Genomic DNA, 26,215 nt, shown 5'->3' with positions numbered 1-26,215 from the left:
CATGGGGACCCCTAAACCCCCGGAGGATCGCCACCGGTTGCGGTAGTGGCGGGCCTGGGCCATCCCTTTCCTCCAGGCCCATCCTCCAAATCAGCCTCTCCGGAGGCGGTAACGGTTTAAGCCAAATATTTACATCCCACAAGTTTTTGGTTGCCCTGCAAGTTCTCGGGCTTGTCCGTAAGCAGTTCCTTACGCAACGGTTGCAGAAAGTCCCTACGGGGACTAGTTGCCGGCAACGTCCGGTTCAACCACGGTTCCAATCAGATAACTTCTTCGGTTGATTCAATCTTATCATTCAAACTTTTAACGGTACTGGTGGTCCCAACGGGGACAACTGCCGGCAACAGTGGACCGCTGACTCACTTCAAATCCACGGTGTCGGCTGGAGGAGGGGGCTGGGCTGGTACTCGGGCCTCTTGACTGCCCCTCAGCTTAGCGTCCAGAGCAAACCAACCCCTCTCCCCGCAATGCCTAGTGTACTGGACCAAATCCCCCGGCATCAGGTTGCGGCCCGGGTGGGCATTGACGTCCCGTTGGGCTATAAAGACTTCGGCCTCCAGGACCGGCTCATATATGAATCTGTACCCCCGACGGACGTCAAACCTCCTCACTTGCCCCTCATAGATCGGGCCCCGTACGCGGAAGGTGGCCTGGCGGAAGCTCCCCTTTTCTCTAATCGTGCGGGCTACCAGCTCCGCCTTCCTCCTCTCCCTCTCCACGATTTCCTGGCCCAGCGGGGTCTGTTCCCTGTCCCAGTAAGGGGCTACGGTGGGCCCCTGCGTGTGGATCAGGCCCCGCGAGACCTCCTTCACACTGCCCACTACTAGCGTTCTGGGCGGCAGGTCCCGCGGTGTCATGGCCTGGGGTGCTGATTTACAGCCACGACCCGGCGCGGCCTCAGCCGAGGCATGGGGAACGGGTACAGGGGTCCTCTCCCGCTGAGCCTCCGCCTCCTCCTGCACGAGACGGGCTGCCGGAGGCGGTACAGGGCCAGGCACGGTCACAGGTGCCTCTGGTGTATCTTCGCTGATGGGCTCAGCCTTTGGCTTATTCCATGGAAGCGGTTCAGGGCGGTCATGGGCTTCTGCTGCAGGTCGGTCCGCCGGGGCGGATTGGCATGGTACCGCTACCGATTGTGGTGGTAGCGGGCCTAGTGACGGGGCAGCAGCAGCCAACATGGGTAGCGGGGAAGGTAGCAGGGCGTGCGGGTGTAGACCGGGCCCCTCGGCCGCGATAACCGACCCGCTAGGGGTACAAGGGCGTGGGTCACTTACCCGCTCTTCCAGAACTCCCTCCACCTCGCGTCTCCGTATGGCCACCACCACCTCCACCATGTCGGCCTCCCACTCCTCCAAGAGGAGCTGCACACGGATCTGCAGCCGTTGTTGTAGCTGAGCGGTCCGGACCTCCACCCACGCCGCGGTCCCGGGCGCGGGGGCTACGGTGCTGCGGGACGGTTGGTGCATCGCTGCGGCGGCCTCTTCCAGGAACCAAAAGATGGCCGCAGGGTCCTGGCGCCCCTGCTTTTATAGCCGCGGGCTACATGCGGCCAGACGCCATCCGTCCCCCTTAGTCTTTTTCCGGCTCCTCCTCTACAGGGGCAGGGTTTCGGCTTTCGTGCCTCCACTGCTCGAGGAGACGCTCGAGCGGGGATTTTTCGCGCCCAATATGGCGGCTTCTCAAAATTTTCGGCCGGACACCTCCGGCGGTCACAAGGCGCACCTCTACCAGACGGCAGAACGGTAAGATCCTGTTCGTGGCGCCAAGTTGTCGCGGGCGGGGAGGGGACGCTGCGCTCACCACGCTCAGGTCCGCCACTGCTGCTGCTTCACTTGCTGCTCGGTCGGTGGCATTAGCGGTGGGCCGGATCCTGGGGACTCGAGCGGCGCTCCTCGCCCGTGAGTGAAAATGGGAATGGTTTTTGGGGATTTATTGTCCGTGACGCCACCCACGGTTGTGGTGAGGTTGTGACACCACTGCTGCTCTGGACGGGGATCCCGGGAGCGATGACAGGGAGCAGCTTAGATGTTGTTCTTCCCCTCCGTGGGTAGGTGGTTGGTTGTCCCGGGGCCCGGTGAGGGAGGAATGGCAGGTGGGTTGCGGGGCCTGGTGAGGTGCAGGGTCGCGGGGGAATCGCGGTGCCGCATGGCACAGTGGTACTCACTCAGCCAATGATGAATGCAAAGTCTCCGGTAAAACAAACGGCTGGATGGACGGGTCCCACAGACGGCTGCGGTGGTTCTTCTCCCGGTAAGTTGGCGGTGACTGCCTTTCCCTGCACCTGTGTTATGTTCTCGGTTCTGGTGGCTTCCCACCAGTAACCCGCTCCCCAGCTTGGGTGGATGCTGGGGAAGCCCCTTTTGCCCGCAGGCTCTGGCCCTGGGAACTGTAGCCTTGGCGGTGACTGTATTTCCCTTCACGGTTTGAGCGGTTGCCTTCAATCGGGTCTTGACTGCTGGGAAACCCCGGAGGTTCCCTTCGCTAACGGATTTGACCGGTTTTACGGCGACTCCAAGCATGGTCGGGGTCCGTAGGCCCTGCCGAATGGTGCTGGCTTCTCTTCGCTCCCCGATCCGGTACGGGCGGGCCACCGCCTGTCCCCGGTCCTTACGGTTCACGTCAATCAGCCACTCCTGCAGACGGTCACCACCGTCTGCCAACCTTGCTGTATGTGCCCGGGCCACGCACCCGGATATGGTCAGTCTGCTCCACTACCACCTCACTCTTCCACTCTCCAAACTGAACTCTACTCTCCCCTTCCTTTTCCCGCCTCCAGGACTGTGAACTCCTCGGTGGGTGGGGCCAACTGCCTGGCTCCACCCCCTGGTGTGGACATCAGCCCCTGGAGGGAGGCAACAAGGATTTTTGTCTGACTTTGATGTGCCTAGCCGGGGTGTGGGGTGTGTTGTTGCAGTACCTGTGATGTCCTAGCTTGTCCAGGGCGCCACATTATTTCTGAAAAAAGCAAGTGATCATACATTGTTCTATAATTTTGATCTCCACTGAAGAAAGATGTGTGGTGAGCACCTCGAACCCCCAGGTGCTTCGCAGAATTTTATAATATTGAGGCGTGAAAATGATAAATTATATTTTTTCAACAAACATGTTGTTTTTGACCCAAATATTTAATTTTCAAGAGGGTAAGAAGAGAAAATGGACTATACAATTTGTTCTGCAATTTCTCCTAATACACCGATACCCTTTATGTGATGGAAAACTACCGTATTTTTCGGACTATAAGACGCACCGGACCATAAGACGCACCCTGGTTTTAGAGAAGAAAAATAGGATAAAATTTTAAGTAAAAAATGTGGTCATGACACACTGTTATGGGGCGAGGATCTGCTGCTGACACTGTTATGGGGGTAATGTCCCCAAATTCTCTAGTAAGGTACCCCATCCTGGTAATGTTCCTCCTGCCTTGTAAATAATCCCCAACCTTATATATATATCTATATATATATAGTATATATATATATATATATATATATATATATATATATATATATATATATACTATATATATCCCTCATCCTGCTATATGTCCCTCATCCTGCTATATGCCCATCATCCTGCACATATGCGCCCATCATCCTGCTCATATGCGCCCATCATCCTGCTCATATGCGCCCATCCTGCGGCACACACATAAAAAAAACAAAAAAAACAAACAACATTTATATTCACCTTTCCTCGCTCCACGCAGCGTCGCTTCTCCTTCTGTCTGTGCCCTCGCCGCTGTGTGGACACGTGCGCACAGCGATGACGTCATCGCTGTGAGCCCCGCTAGTCTCCACACAGCACCGCCGGCAATCAGGAGGACATCACGGTGCTGCAGGGGAACGGTGAGTGTACTGAGTCACTGCTCCCCGCGCTGATGATGATGCGTAGTGACTATAGCCGCACATGATCACTCCAGGCTGTAGTTGCCAGGGGTGATCACGGCTGGCTGTTTACTATGCGCGCACCCCCCGCCCATCACCCCCGCCCACCTATCAGCGCCGGCTTCAGCACTGAGAGATGGGCGGGAGAATGGGCGTGCATATCTAATGAGCGGGCCCACGTGGTCACAGCAGGCTGCTACAGCCTGCTCGTGCCACCGATGACCCTCATTCCCCGCAGCCCTACATTCAGACCATAAGATGCACCCCCCACTTTCCCCCAACATTTGGGGCAAAAAAAGTGTGTCTTATGGTCCGAAAAATACGGTACTTTCAAAGCACAGTGCAAAGCTAGTAGGGAAGAAGCGCAATATTGGAATGCAGATTTTGCTCGAATTGTTTGTGGTGCTGTGTCACATGGCAGAACCACTGAGGTGTTAGCAAAACAAGCCTCATAAGTGATCTTACATTACAATCTACACTCCCCAATGAATTCATCATATCTACACCACAATTTTATACCATTGGGTGTCGAAATACAATAATTACATTTTTACAAAAAAATGTTATTTTAGCTCCAGATATTACATTTTCACATGTGCATATGGGTCAAAATGGATCAAAAATGTGTCACAATTATTTCTGAATGTGGCAATACTCCATATGTAGCTCTGTTGTACTGTGTAGCTACACAGCGAGACTCTGGAGGAAAGAAGCACTATTTGAATCTTGGAGCACAGATTTTCCCATAATAGTTTGCAGACTCCATTTACAACAAATAATGATTAAGATAGGTCCATGCCACACAGCAGGATAAAAACGTATATAATATGAATAGATTGTGTACTTATAATAATAACCAATGTGTGGGGGCCCACCAGACCATACAGATTAGACAAAATACCAAAAAAGGGGGGAGACCGAACAGAGATCTATAATAATAACAACCTTTATTAAATATAAAAGAATTAAAAAATCTCATAAGACACCAGCCATAGACTGGAATGAAACAAGGCGTCACAACAAAGGCCAAATTTATGCACAGAGTAATATATGAGATCATAAATATATTTTCATAAAACTGTGCTGTATGTCAAAATATTTATGGTGCATACATAGTGAACCAAGGTATGTATATAAAAGAATATATAATAAAGTAATTATCAATATAGAATATAGTGTATTTTATATATACATATGTATGGAATAAAAGTGCTTATCAATAAATAATATAATGCATTACACAATAGTTGTGATCAATGGAAAACCATTGTATCGCCAAAAAGAAAGGAGGGAATAATGTAAAGTGTCATGTGCAGCAGGAGATTAAATCACCATAAGTACTGAGGTTACTAGTTGAATGTAAAACCTCCTTTTCCAAAAGGAAGCGCCAAAATGCGAGCGTCAGGGGAAGGCATCACAACCCACAGCCTGGTGTCTAGTGTCCCTGTAACATCTAGGTAAATACACTTTACTATTGTTTACTTAAAGCTCCAGCACCTTGACAGCGCCAGCACTGATCACTCCTGTGATCAGGTGTTTGTGTGCGTTTACTTTCAGCTAGTAACCTCATTAGTTTTGGTGATTTAATCTCCTGCTGCACATGACACTTTACATTATTCCCTCCTTTCTTTATGGCAATACAATGGTTTTCCATTGATCACAACTATTGTGTAATGCACAGTTTTCTGAAAATATATTTATGATCTCATATATTACTCTGTGCATGAATTTGGCCTTTGTTGTGACGTCTTGTTTCATTCCAGTCTATGGCTGGTGTCTTATGAGATTTTTTAATTCTTTTATATTTAATAAAGGTTGTTATTATTATAGATCTTTGTTCGGTCTCCCCCCTTTTTTGGTATGTTGACTCCATTTACAGAATTCCTAAGTGCCAGAAGAACAGAATTCCCCCACAAGTGACCCCATTTTGGAAATTATACCCATCTTGGAATTAATCAACAGGAGTAGTGACGATTTTGATTCAATTGATTTCTCACAGAAACAAGCAGCAATGGATGTTGCTGAGTGAAAATTGCAAATCTGCCATCGTAGTGCCCAGTACATTTTAGTACCCAGTACATTGTAGTTCCCGTACATTGTGTCCAGTTTCTGCATCTAGAGACATGAACTCCTTAAATTAAGTGTGCTCTCCTCATTAGAGAAATGCCAAACGTGGACATGGTTTAGGCAAACTGGGCGTCAGACCAAAGGTGGGCATTTGGATTTGGGAGTGCAGATTTAGCTTATATTCTTTTTTTGGGGGGAACCATAACACTTTTCAAGAGTCTTTGTGTTACCAGTAATGTAAAAACTGCATATATTTTTATTGATAGATGATGGACCTGTGTGGGGCCTCGTCTTTTTTTGTAGATTGAGTTGATTGAGGTTTTTTTGAACATTTGCCATAAAATCTTGGATCACACTTATCCCATACTCTATGCACTTACATCACGGTTTCCATCTAAATCTCCAAATGATGAGAATTAATGATACCCCCAAGAGATTCATTCACTATAAAGATACAGCAACATTACAGTAGACACCATCTGGCCTCTGTTTAGCGGTTTCTGTCTTTTCAGAAGGGCACAAATCTGTGGTCGACCATGCTTTTATGCACAAGTAAGAAGACAGACACCACTGAGTTATAGGCCATAAAGAGAGTTCAAAATGACTTCCTCCACCTCATTAGAATGAATGTTCCATGAAAGGCATTTTTCATTTTTATGAATTACATAGTTAAGACATTTACAAGTAAACGCTGGTGTAAGCATTCAGCATAAAGTGCAGGATAAATGTGAGCTGCGCTGTAGCGCGATCTTTGGAAGGAAGAATGAACAAATTAACAGCAGGTCAAGAATTGTTTTTATTTTTTTCACGCCATTCCTCGTGAGGTATAGATGATTAGACTGCTTTATTCTTCGGCTCAGTACGATCACAATGATACCAGATTTATAGCTGTTTTTTATGCTTGACTACTATTATGCACAAAAAAGCTTTTTTTATTACAAAAAATGTTTTAGCATCAACATATTTTGAGAGCTATAATTTTCTATATTTCTGCAGACTGAGTCATGTGAGGGCTTGTTTTTTGTAGGATGGCTTGACGTTTTTATTGGTATAGTTTTCGGGACATCATTTTTTATTGCGATTGCTTTCGTTTCCGATTTGTGGTAGGCAGAATAAAACGGCAATTAAGGAGTTTTTTTTTTTTACACAATTCACCTTGTGGTAAAGTCAATAAGAAGGCTTTATTTATTCTTCGGGTAAGTACGATTCCAGCGATACCACATTTATAATATATTTTTATATTTTTTTAATATTTTGACGCCATTACGCAATAAAAACAATTTTTTTAAAAAAATAATTATTTTTGCATCTCTATATTCTAAGTGCTACAAGTTTTTTTATTTTTCCTCTGACCTGAGTGGGGCTTGTTTTTTGTGGGTTAAGATAAAGTTTTCAGAGATCCCATTTTAATTTCCATGCAAATTTGCAATCTTGTATTAGGCCCTGTGCGCACTTGCCGTTTTTTGCCGCGGATTTGCTGCTTGTTTCGCTGCAGAAAATGTTCATAACATCTCTGCAGTGATTCACCAGCAAATCCTATGGGAAAAGAAAATGCTGTGCGCACTATGCGGATCTTGACAGCTGCATGTTTTGCTGCGGGATTCCCGCAGCAAAAACAATTGCATGTCACTTCTTTTCCGCAGATAGCTGCGGGATTTCACTCCATTAACTGTAATGTAATCGTGAAATCCCGCAGGGAATAAGGCAGGCAGCAAATTCTGTGCGGTTCATTGCGTTTTCCTGCGTTATTCCCTCCGGTATTTCGCAGTTTTGGGACATAATGTTCATTACTGCCTGCGTTTTGCAAGGAAGTGATGTCATTATGACAGGAAGAGGAAGCCGTGCAGAGAGTAAACACACACATATCAGACACAGACATATAGTGAACACACACATCACACTCACACACAGACACAGACATATAGAATACACATAGAAATGAAACGCACATATAAGAAAAAAAAAAACGCGGGCTCCGCCGTATTTTTACCGTCTAGCCAGGTAAACACACAGTGGCAGCCCGGTATTCTCAGGCTGGGGAGGACGAGGGCCAGGGTTAATGCCCCTCCTGCAGCCAAGAATATCAGCCCTCAGCTGCCCCAGGACTGTCGCATGCATTATGCGACAGTCCTGGAGTGTCCCCGGCTCTTCCAGATTGCCGTGATGCGGTAACAATCCAGGTAATAAGGAGTTAAATGGCAGCGGATCGCTGCCATTTAAGTCCAGGCTTAATTATGGCAGCGTCTATGAGACAGCTTTCATGATTAACCCGTAAGTAAAGTGAATAAACACACACACCGAAAAATTCATTATTTTAAATAAAAGACAAAAAAGCTCCCTCTTTCACCTCTTTATTAACCCCTCCCAACACACAGCTCCTGCGTAATCCACCGAGGTCCCACGAAGCTTGCATCCAACCTCGACTGACACACTGTACTGAATGCAGCCTCGCAACGAGACTGCAGAGGTAATTACATTTCTCACGGTCATGTGAACACACTACCAACCGTGAGAACTGCAGTGTCCTCACAGGGACTCCATCTATTGATTGATAGAGGACAGATCAATCTATTGATTATCTATCCATCTATCTATCTATATAAAACTGCACCGAAACCGCACCAAAACGCAATAAAACACATGCGGATTTCGGTGCGGTTTTTTTGCGTTTTATTCCGCGGGTACGGTAATCTTTCAGTGCCTGCAGAATTTTCTTAAGAAAATTCATTTTTCCAGTGCGCACAGGGCCTTATTCGGCTTTTTTTGGCGGTATGATAAAAAGCATCATATTTTGCCTTTTTTATGGTGCGCACTGAAGGCGTTAAATAGTGCGATAGCTTTATAGATCAAGTTGTTCCTGCTGCAGCAATACCAAATATATTTATTGATATTTTTTAGTATTTTTTTTACTTTATTTTGTGGGGTTTTTTTTAATATTTTTAGAAATTCTTTTACTTAGTCCCTGTATGGGAATTTAACTTTTATTACTTTGATCACTGGTATAATGCATTGCAATAGACAAGCGTTGCAATATATTACTCAGCAAGAGCGAAATATGAGGACCGATCCTGCTGCTGAGCCGCAACAAGACATCTTAATATTTGCTCCAAAGACTGATTTGTCCTCTAAGGCCATGTTCGCACGTTGCGTTTTTTTCCGCGTTTCTGCAGCGTTTTTAGCAGCAGCGTTTTTGCGCTAAAACGCATGCGTTTTTGATTGCCAGCAAAGTCTATGGGAAAAGCAGAAATCCTGTCTGCACTTTGCTTTTTTTTCTGCAGCGTTTAAATTGCATATTTGTGGTCAAAAACCATGCTGAAAAAGAAGCAGCATGTCAGTTGTTTTTGCCATTTCTGCAGCGTTTCCTTAACATTGGAGTCAATGAGAAATGGCAAAACGCAACCAAAATCAACTTTCCTGCGTTTTTCATGCTTTTTACCTGCTTTTCCATTGCGTTTTTGGCTTCAAAAACGCATGCTTTTCTGGCATAAAATTAAAGGGTTATAATGTTCCTTTACACACACACAAAAACCGAAAATTTAAATGATAAAAAATATTAAACTTTACCTATTTTTCTGTTAAAATGTGCATAACCACTATTATTTCATTAAAATTGATAATGTTCCATATATTTTTATTAAAAGTTAATTTTATCCTTTTTTTCACTTTTTTCATTCTTTTTGACTATTCCAACTTTATTTCTCAGTGTCTTGATCTACAAAACGCATCTGCAGAAACGCAGGTGAAAACGCAGGTAAAAAGCGCTGAAAACGCACTAAAAACGCGGTAAATACGCATGCGTTTTTAGCGCTAAAAAATGGCCAAAAGCCATTTGGTCAAAAACCAAGGGAAGGAAAACGTGCAGAATAAACTGCAGGTACTCCGACACAACGTGCGCACATAGCCTAAGTCTGACCATTGGTGATAAGGCAGAGGAAAATGACAAATCCATCCCCAATTTTTTAATTTTTTTACAAAATGGTCTAAAAAATGTGGAGGCAAATTGCACCCCCCCCGCCCCTCAGTTTTAATGTTCATAGGGATTCCATGCAATCTTGCCACAATTGCCACAACAACCTGGAAAGCCTTTCATCTTTAGGTAATCCAGATAATGGAACAAAGTGGGCTTGCTTACCCGTCTACTACCACCCAAATAACAGTTTTTTCACCAGAAAAGGGCAAATTAGTAATGAAATCCATGAACAAATGAGTCCACGGTCTTTCTGGAATTGACAATGGAGTCAATTCCTGAGATGGATGGCTATGACAGACAGTAGTGCCTGCACAAGTTTCACAAGCGGATACAACATTTTTAATATTGTTATGCATGAATGACCACAAAGAGAGACAAGCAATAGCCTTTTGGGTAACTGTGCCCCCCCGGGTGACCACTCAAAACAGAATGATGAAATTCCTACAACAGACGTAATTTAGGATAAACTGGAACAAACAATTTAAACACTGGAGTAGTGGAAGATGCTAACAAATCCCTGCTTCCAACTTTGAGTATACTATAGAAACCAAAATATCCTGAGGAAGAATGAAGCATGGAGGTTCTGCAGGAGAAACAAGGCTGCGTGACAAAGCGTCAGCTTTCATGTTCTTAAACCCCAGCCTAAACGTGATAGAAAAATGGAATCTAGTGGAAAGGAACATCTGGCCTTCCTCGAGGTAAACAGTTTGTCAGATGTAATGTAAGCGAAATTTTTATGATCCCTTACAACAGTGATTGATTAATAGATCCCTCCAAAAAATTTCTTTATTTTTCAAAAGCTAATTTGATAGCTAGTAGAGCTGATCGAACGACCAAAAAATCCGGGACCGGCGGATCACTGCCAGATTTTAAAAAGAGTCTGATCCGCTACGGAATCCAGTGCCCATATAAGTCAATGGGGACCGGAATCCGGAAGTTAACCCCTTCAGCCCCGGGGCACTTTCCGTTTTTGCGTTTTTGTTTTTTGCTCCCCTTCTTCCGAGAGCCGTAACTTTTTTATTTTTCCGTCAATCTTGCCATATGAGGGCTTGTTTTTTGCGGGACAAGTTGTACTTTTAAATGAAACCATAAGTTTTACCATATGGTGTACTAGAAAGCAGCAAAAAAATTCCAAGTGTGGAAAAATTGCAAAAAAAGTGTGATGGCACAATAGTTTTTGGGATGTTTTATTCACGATGTTCACTATATGGTAAAACTGATGTGTGGGTATGATGCCTGAGGTCGGTGCGAGTTTGTAGACACCAACCATGTATAGATTTACTTGTATCTAAGGGGTTAAAAAAATTTCACAAGTTTGTCCAATAAAAGTGGCGCACGTTTTGCGCCATTTTCCGAAACGCGTAGCGTTCTTATTTTTTGGGATCTATGGCTCAGTGACGGCTTATTTTTTGTGTCTCGAGCTGATGTTTCTAATGGTAGCATTTTTGCGCAGATGCTACGTTTTGATCGCCTGTTATTGCATTTTGCGTAAAACTTGTGGCGACCAAAAAACGTAATTTTGGCGTTTGGAATTTTTTTGCCACTACGCCGTTTACCAATCAGATTAATTGATTTTATATTTTGATAGATCGGGCATTTCTGAACGTGGCAATACCAAATATGTGTATGTATATTTATTTTTTAACCCTTTAATTTTCAATGTGGGGAAAGGGGGGGGATTTGAACTTTTAGGTTTTTTGTTTTTTTTTAATTTTTTAAAACTTTTTTTTTACTTTTTTTATTTTATTTTACTAGTCCCCCTAGGGGGCTATAGCGATCAGCAATCCGATTGCTGATCGCTATCTGCTGATCACAGCTATACCGCTGTAAACAGCAGAAATAGTCACTTTCTTTTTTCCTCTGCTCCGTGCCGAGGAAGAATGAAAGTGAAACTTCATAGCAGCAGGCGTCATCACATGACCCTGTGCTACGATGGCAACCACCGAACGTCACGTGATCACTCACGTGACGTCCGGAGGGGGCGGCGGTAAGTAGAAAACATGGCCGCGCGCATATAGATCTCGCTGCCAGACTTTGGCAGCGAGATCTAAGGGGTTAATGTTCCGGGTGGAATGCGATTCCACTCGGAACATGTAGGCACACATGTCAGCTGTTGAAAACAGCTGATATGTGTGCCGATCCATGCCGCCTGCCCGCGGCAGGGGGCGGGGCTTACCGGGACACCATCCATGACGGAAAGATCCGTCCATGGTCGTGAAGGGGTTAAAAATGTTTGTGGAGGGGTAGGGGGGTAGGAGCGAGCGCGGTGTACTCACTGAGGCGCTGTCATGGCGGCACACTCCTTCCGGGTCATGCTTTTACCTTCTGGAGCCGACAATTCAATATTCATTGTTTTGCCCACCCACCGGTGCGTGTAATTAGTTGCAGCTTGATGCGCCCCCACCCTGAGTGTCAGCGTGTCAGCTAACTGCAACCAATCACAGGCGCCAGGATGGCCGGTGGGCAGGGAAAGCAGTACAAGTCTCTGCCGGTCAGCATGGTGGTAAAAAATAAACAATCGGCAGCACAGATATAGCTCGTGGCTGCAGCCCCATCTGTCATGCTGCATCTGTGCTGTGTATCCAGTCACACGTGCGAGGCTTTGCCGGGTGATGCCATGGCAGACTCGCGCGAGTCCCTTGCATGTGTGATTCCGGTGGCTTTTTTTTTTCTTTAAATAAATAATTAAAAAAAAAAAACGATGTTGGGTTCCAGCCCACAGCCACCCGGTATTGCCGCATCTATTAGATGGGACAATCCAGGTGCGATACCGGCTCTTCCCGGTGGCCTGATGCAGTGCCAAGCGGGGTAATAGCAGGGTTTAACAGCACACAGCTGCTACTAAACACTAGGTTTGTGATGGCACAGGCGTCTATCAGATACCTGCATCACAAACCTGTAAGTGAATGTAAATAAACACACACACAGAGAAAAATCCTTTATTTGGAATAAAATACAAACACCCCCTCCTTCACCACTTTATTAACCCCCCAACACAGCCCTCCAGGTCCGACGTAATCCACATGAGGTCCCACGCCGCTTCAGCTCTGCTACATCTGAATATCACAGAGAGTGGCCATAGAGCACGACCGCTCTCTGTGACCTCCAGAGAATGAATGAGCTGCGTATTGAGCGGTGACGTCACTCAGGTCTTTTGCGGTAACAGCTGGAGATTCCCATGGTCCTTCACCTGTGGTCACCAGGTGGAGGTCACTGAGTTCACAGACCTGCATCTCCTAGCAGAAAAATCACAGTTTTTTCGGCCAAGAGATGCAGATTTGATGCTGAAATTTTACACCATATTCCTGCATCCAACCTACACCTCCTGGCAAAAAACGCGGTGTTTTGACGCATTTTTTTGACGCGGTTATTTTTCCACGATTTTTGACACTTTTTTTTGCCAGCAGGTGCACATTTTTTGCTGAAATCATCTGCACCAGATTTCAGCACCAAATTTCCACCTGCTGGCAGAATTTTTTTTTTTTTTTATTTTTGGCCAAGGGATGCAAATTTGGTGCTGAAATTTTTACACCATATTCCTGCATCCAATCTACACCTTCTTGCAAAAAAAGTGGTGTTTTGACGCATTTTTTGTTACGGTTTTTGCCGTGGTTATTTTTTCGCGATTTTTGCTGCGTTTTTTTGCCAGGAGGTGCACATTTGGTGCTGAAATCGTCTGCACCAGATTTCAGCACCAAATTTCCACTTGCTGGCGGGATTTTTTTTTTACAGCCTGACGTTCTCTGAACATGACCGTGAAAGTACCTAGAAACACATGCACGTTCCTGTGAGAAATGTGCGGCTGTGCTGCTATGTCAGACTCGCGGGAGTCCCTCGCATGCGGTTTTTAATTTAAATAAGTAATTAAAAAAAAATCCGACGTGCGGTCCCCCCCCAGTTTTCATCCCCAGCCATGATAATGTCGGCTGGGAGCTGGTATATTCTTAGCCCGCAGCCACCCGGTATTGCCGCATCTATTAGATGTGACAATCCCGGTGCAATACCGGCTCTACCCCGTGGCCTGGTGCGGTGCCAATCGGGGTAATAGCAGGGGTTAATAGCGGCGCACAGCTGCTACTAAACCCTAGGTTTGTGATGGCACAGGCATCTATCAGTTACCTGCATCACACAAACCTGTAAATAAACAAGACACATAGAAAAATCCTTTATTTGAAATAAAGTACAAAACGCGCCCTCCTTCACCACTTTATTGACCCCCAACACAGCCCTCTAGCTCTGGCGTAATCCACACAATGTCCCACGACGACATATCCAGCACTGCTACTTCTCAGAGCGAGCAGCCATAGAGAAGACTGCCAGCTCTGAGTGTAGCCTATTACTGAGCCGCAATAAGCGATGACTGCAGCAGAGACTGTCACAGGCTGAAGGGGGGCATTTCAGCCAGTAGCCAATCACAGATGAGAAGATGGCTGGTGGGCGGGGAAAACATTGAAAGCTGTGTGATTGCGTGCACAGTACAGGAAGTGAAAGCGCGACCCGGAAGCAGTGTGCCGCCATGACACCAAGTCTTGGTAAGTATGAAACTGACGCTTATTTGTTGTTTTGTTTATTTTTACTTTATTTGCCGAATCCGGATCGTGCACCCGGAATCCCGCGCCCGGGTCTGACACCTAGATATCATTAAAACTGCGCGGATCCGATCCGGATCCGCTCAGCCCTAATAGCGAGCAATTCACGATTTCCAACATCATAATTTCTCTCAGCCGAAAATTTCCTAGAGAAAAATGCACATGTCCACAAGATGATTGATGGTTTTGGACCTTGAGACAGCCCCTATCCTGATTTAGAAGTATCCTTCTCCACAATGAAAGGCTGGAGATGTGGTTGAATAAGAACTGCAGCAGACATAAAATACTTTTTCAATGTATTAAAGACCTCAACAGTATCTGATAACCAAACCCTAAGACCTACCCTTTTAGGTGTGAGATCAGTGAGAGGTTGGTTTGACAATCTGAGAAAAATCCCTAATAAATCTTCTGTAGTAATTGGCAAATACTAGACTCTGGCTCCCCACCTTGAGAAAGCTTGACCTCGCGAAACGCGCGTCGGATGGAGATCCTGGGCGCTTCTTAGGGACTTCACTGAGCTTTTCGGACAGTGTTTTGGCTTGCAGGACTTGGAGCACATTCTTGGAATATTTCATTGCACTAGCACTTTAGGTAAGAAATTGTTGTTAAATACTTCATGTGCCCCTACAGCCCTCGGTCCATGTACTGCAATTGTACATTGACTTTTATACTTAGGTTATAACCTCACCACATTTTTCTCCACACCATCTGGAGGAAATTGTTGTGCTGCAACTCCTTTACCGTTTGATTCTGGTATTGCAGGCTACACTCCCTCCATGGTTTTCCCCTTATTGTGCGGGGATCCCATGGTGGAATTTAGTGCTGCAACCCTTCTCACTGTCCCTGCTCTGTACTATCCTTATTTGCCTCTGTCTTGAGTTCATTTGGTGAACAGCCCCTATCTCTTATAACCATTTATTTCACAATTGATACACTTCGGTTGGCTGTCCTTATTCTACCATACTCATACATTGGCATCCTGTCCCTCTTCCATTTTATGGTAGTGTACCACCACTTTTTACTTGTCCTGTGTTGTGTATGTTTCAATAAAAGTATTTGTATTTTTGCACTTTACTCTTGTCCTCCTCTGTATCACTGTTACTATGAGTAGTGCTGGCACCCTCTTCGCCCTAAATTGGCCGATTTGGTGCTTATAATAAGGGCTTCTATTATGAGAATTGTATTGTTAATAAATCTTCTGTAGTAATTGGCAAATACTAGAAACCATTGCAATGCTTTAAAGTGGGCTTTACACGCTACAACATATCTAACGATGTCTCGGTGGGGTCACGTCGTAAGTGATGCACATCCGGCATCGTTAGTGTTGTTGTAGCGTGTGACAGCTACGTGCGACTGCGATTGAACGTAAAACCATTCATCGCATACACGTCGTTCATTTCCTAAAAATTGCATGTCGGGATGTTTATTGTTCCCGAGACAGCACACATCGCTCCGTGTGACACCCCGGGAATGATGAACAGATCTTACCTGCGTCCCGCCGGCTATGCAGAAGGAAGGAGGTGGGCGGGATGCTTCTATTGACCGGCTGCCGTGTGACGCCGAACGTCCCTCCCACTCCAGGAAGTGGATGTTTGCCGCCCACATCGAGGTCGTATGGAGGGGTAAGTACGTGTGACAGCTTTTAATCGATTGACACGGTCAACAAATTGAACGTGCCGCACATACGATGGGGGCGTGTGACATCGCATACGATATCATATGCTTAATTGTAAGGTGTAAAGCAGGCTTAAGGTCCCAAGGTTGAATCCAATCAATTATTACCTGTACTTGCCCAGGATCCATCTTAAGTACTTCATCAGATACAATGAGCCTCAGAAACAAAACTAAGCGTACAGAAACAGTAAATTTCTCCAACTTCGTGAACAAAGACTTTTCTCTAAGCTTTTGTAAGATTCTTGATAAAACTGTAACTTTACATATACCAAGGTTGACTATGATTTTGGTCATGTTGACCATGTAGTTGTATTGTTGATTGGGACACAGGGGATCTATGTTTATTCTTCTATGATCCCTGTATGTTCAGTAGGTCCACTGAATATTGATGTACATACTGCTTCTTTGACATAACTGACATAAATGTATGCTATTTTAAAGCAGTTATCTTTTCATATCCTGCATATCTCAGACCCATTTGTGTCTCCCTCCACTTCATTTTAGCTGTTACAGTTCTAAATGTATAGTTAACCGGGATATATACCTCTCTTCTATCTGTATTAGGGTAGCCTTGGTACCATTGCTCTCAGATGGAAAATTCTTATGTGACAATAGACCGGGAGGTCTGTATACAGTACAGACCAAAAGTTTGGACACACCTTCTCATTCAAAGAGTTTTCTTTATTTTCATGACTCTGAAAAGTGTAGATTCACATTGAAGGCATCAAAACTATGAATTAGAACACATGTGGAATGAAATAATTAACAAAAAAGTGTGAAACAACTGAAAATATGTCTTATATTCTAGGTTTTTCAAAGTAGCCATCTTTTGCTTTGATTACTGCTTTGCACACACTTGGCATTCTCTGATGAGCTTCAAGAGGTAGTTACCGGAAATGGTCTTCCTACAGTCTTGAAGGAGTTCCCAGAGATGCTTAGCACTTGTTGGCCCTTTTGCCTTCACTCTGCGGTCCAGCTCACCCCAAATCATCTCGATTGGGTTCAGGTCTGGTTACTGTGGAGGCCAGGTCATCTGGCGTAGCACCCCATCACTTTCCTTCTTAGACAAATAGCCTTTACACAGCCTGTAGGTGTGTTTGAGGTCATTGTCCTGTTGAAAAATAAATGATGGTCGAACTAAACGCAAACCGGATGGAATAGCATGCTGCTTGCAAGATGCTGTGGTAGACATGCTGGTTCAGTATGTCTTCAATTTTGAATAAATCCCCAACAGTGTCACCAGCCAAGCACTCCCACACCATCACACCTCCTCCTACATGCTTCACGGTGGGAACCAGGCATGTAGAGTCCATCCGTTCACCTTTTCTGTGTCGCAGAAAGACACGTTGGTTAGATTAAAAGATCTCAATTTTGGACTCATCAGACCAAAGCACAGATTTCCACTGGTCTAATGTCCATTGCTTGTATTCTTTAGCCCAAACAAGTCTTTTCTGCTTGTTGCCTGCTGTCCTTAGCAGTGGTTTCCTAGCAGCTATTTTACCATGAAGGCCTGCTGCACAGTCTCCTCTTAACAGTTGTTCTAGAGATGTGTCTGCTGCTAGAACTCTGTGTGGCATTGATCTGGTCTCTAATCTGAGCTGCTGTTAACCTGCGATTTCTGAGGCTTGTGACTCTGATAAACTTATCCACAGCAGCAGAGGTGACTCTTCGTCTTCCTTTCCTGGGGCGGTCCTCATGTGAGCCAGTTTCTTTGTAGCATTTGATGGTTTTTGCCACTGCACTTGTGGACACTTTCAAAATGTTCCCAATTTTTCGGACCGACTAACCTTCATTTCTTAAAGTAATGATGGCCACTCGTTTTTTTGGGTGGCACCAATTCTGTCATCTGGATCTATGTGCAAGGCATGAATTTTGCCTCCATAGGTGAAAAGTACAGGGACCAATTTCTTTTGCTAGTCCCTGAAGGCTGCTGTGCACTGTGGAGATCATTGTAATCATCGCGCATGCGCGATGTGGTACACACAATGTCTGCGTTCCACAAAATGTGGATAATGTGATGTGCTAGACACTCCCTCCCTCCATGAGGTGAGCACTGGATCTGAATGGACCGCACGCTGTGCGCTCCAGGAGGCTCGTATGCCTGGGAATGATGACACGTTGTTGCTGACAATTGCGCAAGCGCGCTTTGGTACGCGCCCTGTGTGCATTCCAGGAACAAGGGACAATGAGGTGTAATAGATACTACCTCCCCCCTTCCTCATATTCTGTGGACATCAGCATTGTTTGCAGATGGAACACACGCTGTGTGAGTAAGTTTTCTTCACCATAGTTTTATTTAATTCATGGAAATTGAGTCAAGGACGGAGACCCCCTGTCTTTCTTTTTCAAGGTGGTTGATCTTTCTTTGAAAGAGTTGGTAAAATTGATATCATGGCAGTGCAGTGCTGGGCAATGGGTGAAGGAATCTCAGGATACATGACAGGAGGTGCATTTTTGACAGTTCGACGTATCAATTGGTGTTGAGTGAAAAATGCAAAATGCATGGCTCTTTTCTTCTCTGTTGTACCAACCTGTAAGGAAATAAAATAACATTTGGATTGAGAAATTGATTTATTTCACACATTACTAGTGATATGTAAGATATTAAAACAGTTTATCTATTGTATATTTTTGTAGACCATTGAAATATGTGAAAAAAGGTCTTTAAAGTTTAATAGATCTCAAAATTTTGAAAAATAAAAATCTACCACTTAAGAGATCAGCAGTCCTCTACTTACCTTCAAGGGTTTTCTTGCAGTGCTCACATGTGAAATCAGGTACCCACAGTTTGTCTTCATTCCAACAGGCACGCTAAAGTATGCTTTATAAGCCTCACCATCTTAGTAGATGTTTTCACAGAGTACTTTTTTGTCTCTTGTCTTTATAAATTGGCCACAGACGTAGCAAAATGCGTATGCAACATCTTGATGCCATGTAAATTATTTGTAGCTGTGAACACAAGTTCACTTTTTCAACAGAACAGCAAATGAAATAGCTTAAGATAACTAGATTTATACAGCTATATACAATTCGGTCGGGACAGTTCTGACAGTTGCAGAAGCTTCTCGAAGTCTATACTCCGCACTGAATATTAACAAATATTAAAAATAGATAAATTACAAAATATCATTGTGCTGGCCACAAAAGCAAAGTTTATGGGGATTAATAACCTTTTTTCTATTCATTTAAAGGCACAAGGAATTAGGAAAACACACAACTCCTGGGAACAAAAATTATATGTAAAATTGTTACATAGAATCAGTGCAAATGTATAACGTGTTCCTTTGCTTTTCTAGGCCAAACTTGGATTAGTGCTTGCATCTGCCTTGATATCTGTCCTCTCATACCTATGGATGGAGCATAAGATTAATCTCAAGGTGCAACCACGAATTCCTAAGATTCCTTCACCACGCCACAAAGTTAAAGGCTACCGTTACCTAGAAGAAGAAAATTCTGATGAGTCTGGAACTGAAGACGAGGGAAATGGCAGTGAAATGGACAGGGATGAAAAATCAGGGAGTGAAGAGGAGGACTGCAGAGAACAGCCACCACAGAGACGGAGAATGCGTAAAACAGGGAGCTGTTATGAGCAAGCCGTAGTGGAGTGATGTAGGCCAACATGGGAATACAGTGTATACCATTGACCTTTCCGACAATTTAGTGCATCCCTGATTTCTTATAGTCTTTTTTGTTTCTCAATACAGGTGTCAAGAATAATCATAAACTCAGTATGTTTAATGACTAACCCATTTATTTATTTCTATGTTTGCATTTAAAGGGAAAATGTCTGTATATTTTTGCCCCTCAAATCATTGATAGCTTTGTAACTGCACTCTTTAAAGGTGTCCTTAGCAGCACTTTTCATGTGTCAAATTGTAGTTAATGAATTGTCCAGTGGTGCATATTCTAAATAGTTGTATCCAGGTAAGGACATGCAGACATTGTTAATTAAAGTCAAGCTGTCTATGCTTTATCTTGTATGCTGTGCCTTATCCTACATTATAGGGCTTGACTGATGTCCTTGGGAATAGGAATTGTGATGTGTTCATGAGTCTGGGGGTTATAATCATATAAGTATATTTTTGGCATTAAAGCAAAATCTACCTTAGTGATAGTTTAGTGATATTACTAGTGTGCTTTCAGATTAATTTAAGCCATGGAACCACGGTGTTATGTATTTTTTATAATCATCAGAAGTATATTGGCAAGAAATGATAGGGATCAAATAAAAGTCAGCAGTAACTTTAGTTACTGCATGGTTCCTTTACATGTCCATACAGTGCTGGCCAAAAGTATTGGCATCCCTGCAATTCTGTCAGAGAATACTCAGTTTCTTCCTGAAAATGATTGCAATCACAAATTCTTTGGTATTATTAGCTTCATTTATTTTGCTTGCAATGAAAAAACACAAAAGAGAGTGAAACAAAAATCAAATCATTGATCATTTCACACAAAACTCCAAAAATGGGGCAGACAAAAGTATTGGCACCCTTAGCCAAATACTTGGTTACAGAACCTTTAGCCAAAATAACGGCGAACAACCGCTTCGGGAAACCATCACTGAGCTTCTTACAATGCTCTGCTGGAATTTTAGACCATTCTTCTTTGGCAAACTGCTCCAGGTCCCTGAGATTTGAAGGGTGCCTTTTCCAAACTGCCATTTTGAGATCTCTCCACAGGTGTTCTATGGGATTCAGGTCTGGACTCATTGCTGGCCACTTTAGTAGTCTCCAGTGCTTTGTCTCAAACCATTTTCTAGTGCTTTTTGAAGTGTGTTTTGGGTCATTGTCCTTCTGGAAGACCCATGACCTCTGAGGGAGACCCAGCTTTCTCACACTGGGCCCTACATTATGGTGCAAAATTTGTTGGTAGTCTTCAGACTTCATAATGCCATGCACACGGTCAAGCAGTCCAGTGACAGAGGCAGCAAAACAACCCCAAAACATCAGAGAACCTCTACCATGTTTGACTGTAGGGACCGTGTTCTTTTCTTTTGAATGCCTCTTTTTTTTTTCCTGTAAACTCTTATGTTGATGGCTTTTCCCAAAAAGCTCTACTTTTGTCTCATCTGACCAGAGAACATTCTTCCAAAACGTTTTAGGCTTTCTCAGGTAAGTTTTGGCAAACTCCAGCCTGGCTTTTTTATGTCTCGGGGTAAGAAGTGGGGTCTTCCTAGGTATCCTACCATACAGTCCCTTTTCATTCAGACGCCGACGGATAGCATGGGTTGACACTGTTGTACCCTCGGACTACAGGGCAGCTTGAACTTGTTTGGATGTTAGTTGAGGTTCTTTATCCACCATCCGCACAATCTTGCGTTGAAATCTCTCGTCAAATTTTCTTTTCCTTCCACATCTAGGGAGGTTAGCCACAGTGCCATGGGCTTTAAACTTCTTGATGACACTGCGCACCGTAGACACAGGAACTTTCAGGTCTTTGGAGATGGACTTGTAGCCTTGAGATTGCTCATGCTTCCTCACAATTTGGATTCTCAAGTCGTCAGACAGTTCTTTGGTCTTCTTTCTTTTCTCCATGATCAATGTGGTACACACAAGGACACAGGACAGAGGTTGAGTCAACTTTAATCCATGTCAACTGGTTGTGTGATTTAGTTATTGCCAACACCTGCTAGGTGCCACAGGTAAGTTACACATGCTGTTAATTACACAAATTAGATTAGCATCACATGATTTTTCAAACAGTGCCAATACTTTTGTCCACCCCCTTTTTTATGTTTGGTGTGGAATTATATCCAATTTGGCTTTATGACAATTTTTTTTTTTCATTGAAGACAAATTAAATGAAGATAATAATACCAAAGAATTTGTTATTGCAATCATTTTCAGGAAGAAACTGTGTATTCTCTGACAGAATTGCAGGGCTGCCAATACTTTTGGCCAGCACTGTGCATAATGGGGTTGTAGCTATTTAGTAGATTACCAATTGTATGTGGAAAGTGTAAGAGAAAAGTCTGCAGATATTGGACATTGCATTCAAAGAAGGAGGTAAGTAGGTAATAAAAGACATGCAGGTCCATCCCAACTAGGAAAGATTACTTGGTTTTGTGGGTTAAGGATGGAAAAAATTAGGGAAGTAAATAATATGTTAAAACAATGGAGAGAAACAGGTTTTCATCCGATATATGATATAGATTTCCTGTCCACTGCAAAAATGCAATTAAGAAAATTGATGTGATATTCAGGAATCAAAGACATTTGAAGTAGGTTGGAGCGAGCCATAAATGGCTTGTCACCAGGAAGAGAACTCCAAGTAACAAGTAGTATTAGAGGTTACAAAGAGATGAATGCTGGCAAACATCCTGAACTGATGCTAGGGTGTTACAATATACTGTATTTATCATCTCACATAATGCTCAAGTAATGTAAGCTTTGCATTAACTAAAAGAGTAATGGACTAGTCATTCTCACATTCCCAGAGTGCCTATCTGCCTTACCATGAAGATTCCTGGTGGGCCACTGCTCCTGTACGAAGAGTGGGCCAGCCACCTATCATCTCCACCTCAACTCTACTTTTTTTTTTTACAGTTGTTTGCCTTTGCTGCTATTACAAAGGCTGTTAATGGTTTTGAGAGGTGAGCGTAATGTTCTACCATAGTAAATGTACTTGGGCAAATCATCAAGATCCACTGTTGGCAGCTTCTTTTGCAAATGCCGACCAATGATGTTCCAGATATGCTCTTAAAAGTCTGGAGATGCTGCATTCCATTGTAGCCCTTTTAGGCCATGTGCACTTTAGCAAGTAGCAACATGTGACCTGGCATTGTTGTTTTTAAAAACAGTTCTTGAGACAATTGGGAGAAATGACTATATCACTGATTCCACCACAAAATTCCAGCAATAGAATTAGTGTGATGTTCCCTCTTTAAGGACTTTTCATCATATTGTCCATGTGATCTCCAGATGGAGACTGGAGGCTGGAAAAGAACAATCACGGCTGGAGTGCAGGTCTATCTTCTTTAGCGATGAGTCCTTCTTTTGTCTTTGACAGAATTATTGTAGAATGGTCTAGGGACCACATGGGCAACACCATGAAGAAGCCTTGATGAGGGAACTGGTACTACTCGTGGAATAATGGTGTGAAGAGGTATAATGTACCATAGCTGGACCTCTCTAGTCTTCATTACAGGTAGAGATGAGCGATCCAGCTAAGGATCGTATCAATTCAGGATTGCTGAACTCGCCTAAGATAGCCGATTGGTTCTGCGATCCTAGCCAATCCCATTGTTGATCCTAGCTGAAAACATTAAATTCAATGGGAGGCAAAAGTGATGTGTTGTTAAATGGTGTTGTGGGGGCTGTAAAAGAAAGAAAATAAAAAAGGTTAAAGCAGTACTTAACAAGTCTCCATGCCGCTGCAATGCTACTTATGAGTCTGCTCATACATATTCACTGCTTTCCCCTTCCACTGGCATCTCTGATTGTCTACCGTTGGACCACACCTCACACTCTGACACAGCGTCTGTGATTGGTTGGAATCACAAACGCTGTCTGTGTCCTTATAATGATGTTAAATATATAAATAAATGAAAAAGGCATCAGGTCCCCCCCTGTATTGATACAAGCACAGATAAAGCCACGGCTACAGGCTGCAGCTCCAGTTCTGCGCTTATCATGGCTTTGTATCAAAATAAGAGGAACCACATGCAGCTTTTTTTTTCTTTTTTTTTTTTTTTAATTAAATAAATAATTTTTAAAAAATGACTTGCGGTTTCCCCCAATTTTGATACCCAGCCAAGATAAAGCCCAACAGCTGGGAGCTGCTATTCTCAGGCTTGGGAGACTCATGCTTATTGCCCCCCAGACTAAAAATTGCAGCCTGCAGCCTCCCAGGATTGGCGAATCCATTAGATGTGATGATCCCGGCACTTTATCCAGCTCATCCCAATTTCCCTGGTGCAGTGGCAGTCCGGGTTATAAGGGTCTCTAGACTGCTGTGAGCTGTCACTAATCCCTGGATTAGTAATGGCTATGGGTCTATGAAACTCCTCACCACAAAAGAAATAAACACAAACACCGAAAAGGTCCCAGCTCTGCTACATCTAAACTGACAGTGTGATGCCTCTGTGAGCTTCAGGAAGAGAATGAGCCGCAGAAATCAGCGGTGACATCACCGTTAGTTGCGGTAACAGCTGGAGGCTCCCATGGTCTTCCACCTGTAACCGCAGGTAAGCTGAACTCAAGGGACCTCATGAACTCAGTGGCCTTACCTCGAAAGGTCCCCTCAAGTCAGGTTACCTGCAGTTAATATATCTTTTCATGGGACAACACTGAAGATACAGTGGAAACCAGAAGTTTACATACACTATCTAAAAAGATACATATGCATGTTTTTCTCAGTATCTGACAATGAAATCAAACTAAACCTTTCCTGTTGTAGGTCAATGAAGATTACCAAAATAATTTATATTTGTCAAGTGCCAGAATAATAAGAAAGAGAGAATGTTTTAAGGCATTTGTATTACTTTCTGCAAAGTGAAAAGTTTACATACATTTCATTTATATTTGGTACCATTACACTTAAACTGTATGACTTGGGTCAAACAATTTGGATATTCTTCCACAAGTTTCTCACACTAGTTGGTAGGAATTTGGGCCCATTCCTACTGACAGAAGTGTTATAACTGAGCCATGTTTGTAGGTCGTCTTACTCACACCTGCCTTTTCAGCTCTGCCCATAAATTTTCAATAGACTAAGATCAAGGCTTTGTGATGGGCACTCCAAAACATTGACTTTGTTATCCTTAAGAACTTCCAGATTGGCAGTATGCTTTGGGGTTATTTGGAAGACTTCTTTCCGCCCAAGCTTTAAGTTACTCGCTGATGTCTTGAGATGTTGCTTCAGTATTGCCATATAATATTCTTTCCTCATGATGCCATCTATTTTGGGAAATGCACCAGTCCCTCCTGCAGCAAAAGAACCCCACAACATGATGCTGCCATTCCCAGTGTTTCACAGTTGGGAGGGTGTTCTTAGGCCTCAAACCTCCCTTTTTCCCCCAAACATAACAATACTCATTATGGCCAAACAGTTCAATTTTAGTTTCATCAGACCACAGGACATGTCTCCAATAATTAAGGTCTTTGTTCCTGTGTAGCTTTGCATACATTAATCTGTCTTTTTTATGTTTCTTTTGGAGTAATGGCTTCTTCCTGCACAGTGACTTTTCTGCCCATGTTGATACAGGACTCGTTCCACTGTGGATAATGGCTCAATCTTACCAAATTCCACCAGCATCTTCACAAGTTCTTTTGCTTTTGTTTTTGGGTTGATATGCACATGTCTGACCAAAGCATGATTATCTCTGGTACACAAAACCCGTCTGCTTCCTGAGTGGTATTATGGGTGGACATTCCCATCTTGTTTGTACTTGCATATAATTGTTTGTACAGATGAACGAGGCACCTTCAGGTATCTGGAATTTGCATCACAGATGAACCAGACTTGTGAAAGTCCACAATTTTCTTCCTGAGGTCTTGGCTGATTACTTTTGACTTTCCTATGATGCTTTATAAAGAATAGTAAATATAGGTGTTAAAATTAGCTGCATATTAATAATCAAACAACATATATACAGTGCCTACAAGTAGTATTCAACCCCCTGCAGATTTAGCAGGTTTACACATTGGGAATTAACTTGGCATTGTGACATTTGGACTGTAGATCAGCCTGGAAGTGTGAAATGCACTGCAGCAAAAAAGAATGTTATTTCTTTTTTTATTTTTTTTTTTTTAAATTGTGAAAAGTTTATTCAGAGGGTCATTTATTATTCAACCCCTCAAACCACAAGAATTCTATTTGGTTCCCCTAAAGTATTAAGAAGTATTTCAGGCACAAAGAACAATGAGCTTCAAATGTTTGGATTAATTATCTCTTTTTCCAGCCTTTTCTGACTAATCAAAACCCTCCCCAAACTTGTGAACAGCACTCATACTTGGTCAACATGGGAAAGACAAAGGAGCATTCCAAGGCCATCAGAGACAAGATCGTGGAGGGTCACAAGGCTGGCAAGG

The 26,215-nt window shown here is 43.6% G+C and overlaps 1 protein-coding gene across 2 annotated transcripts in view; it reads left to right on the top strand.

Moving 5' to 3' along the window:
• UNC93B1 (unc-93B1 regulator of TLR signaling) overlaps positions 1 to 20,469 on the top strand; it is a 112,605-nt gene extending 92,136 nt beyond the window's left edge. The window contains exon 12 of one of the 2 annotated variants that reach the window (XM_075347341.1): positions 19,481 to 20,469. In XM_075347341.1, coding sequence (XP_075203456.1) covers positions 19,481 to 19,792 — 312 coding nt within the window. In that variant the 3' untranslated portion in view covers positions 19,793 to 20,469. The remainder of the gene's footprint in view (positions 1 to 19,480) is intronic. The other variant, XM_075347340.1, reaches the window with a different exon arrangement.
• Positions 20,470 to 26,215: the final 5,746 nt, after the last annotated feature.

This window comes from Anomaloglossus baeobatrachus, chromosome 5 (genome assembly GCF_048569485.1).
Source record: "Anomaloglossus baeobatrachus isolate aAnoBae1 chromosome 5, aAnoBae1.hap1, whole genome shotgun sequence".
Taxonomy (NCBI): domain Eukaryota; kingdom Metazoa; phylum Chordata; class Amphibia; order Anura; family Aromobatidae; genus Anomaloglossus; species Anomaloglossus baeobatrachus.
This window is presented reverse-complemented; position numbering and strand designations above follow the sequence as displayed.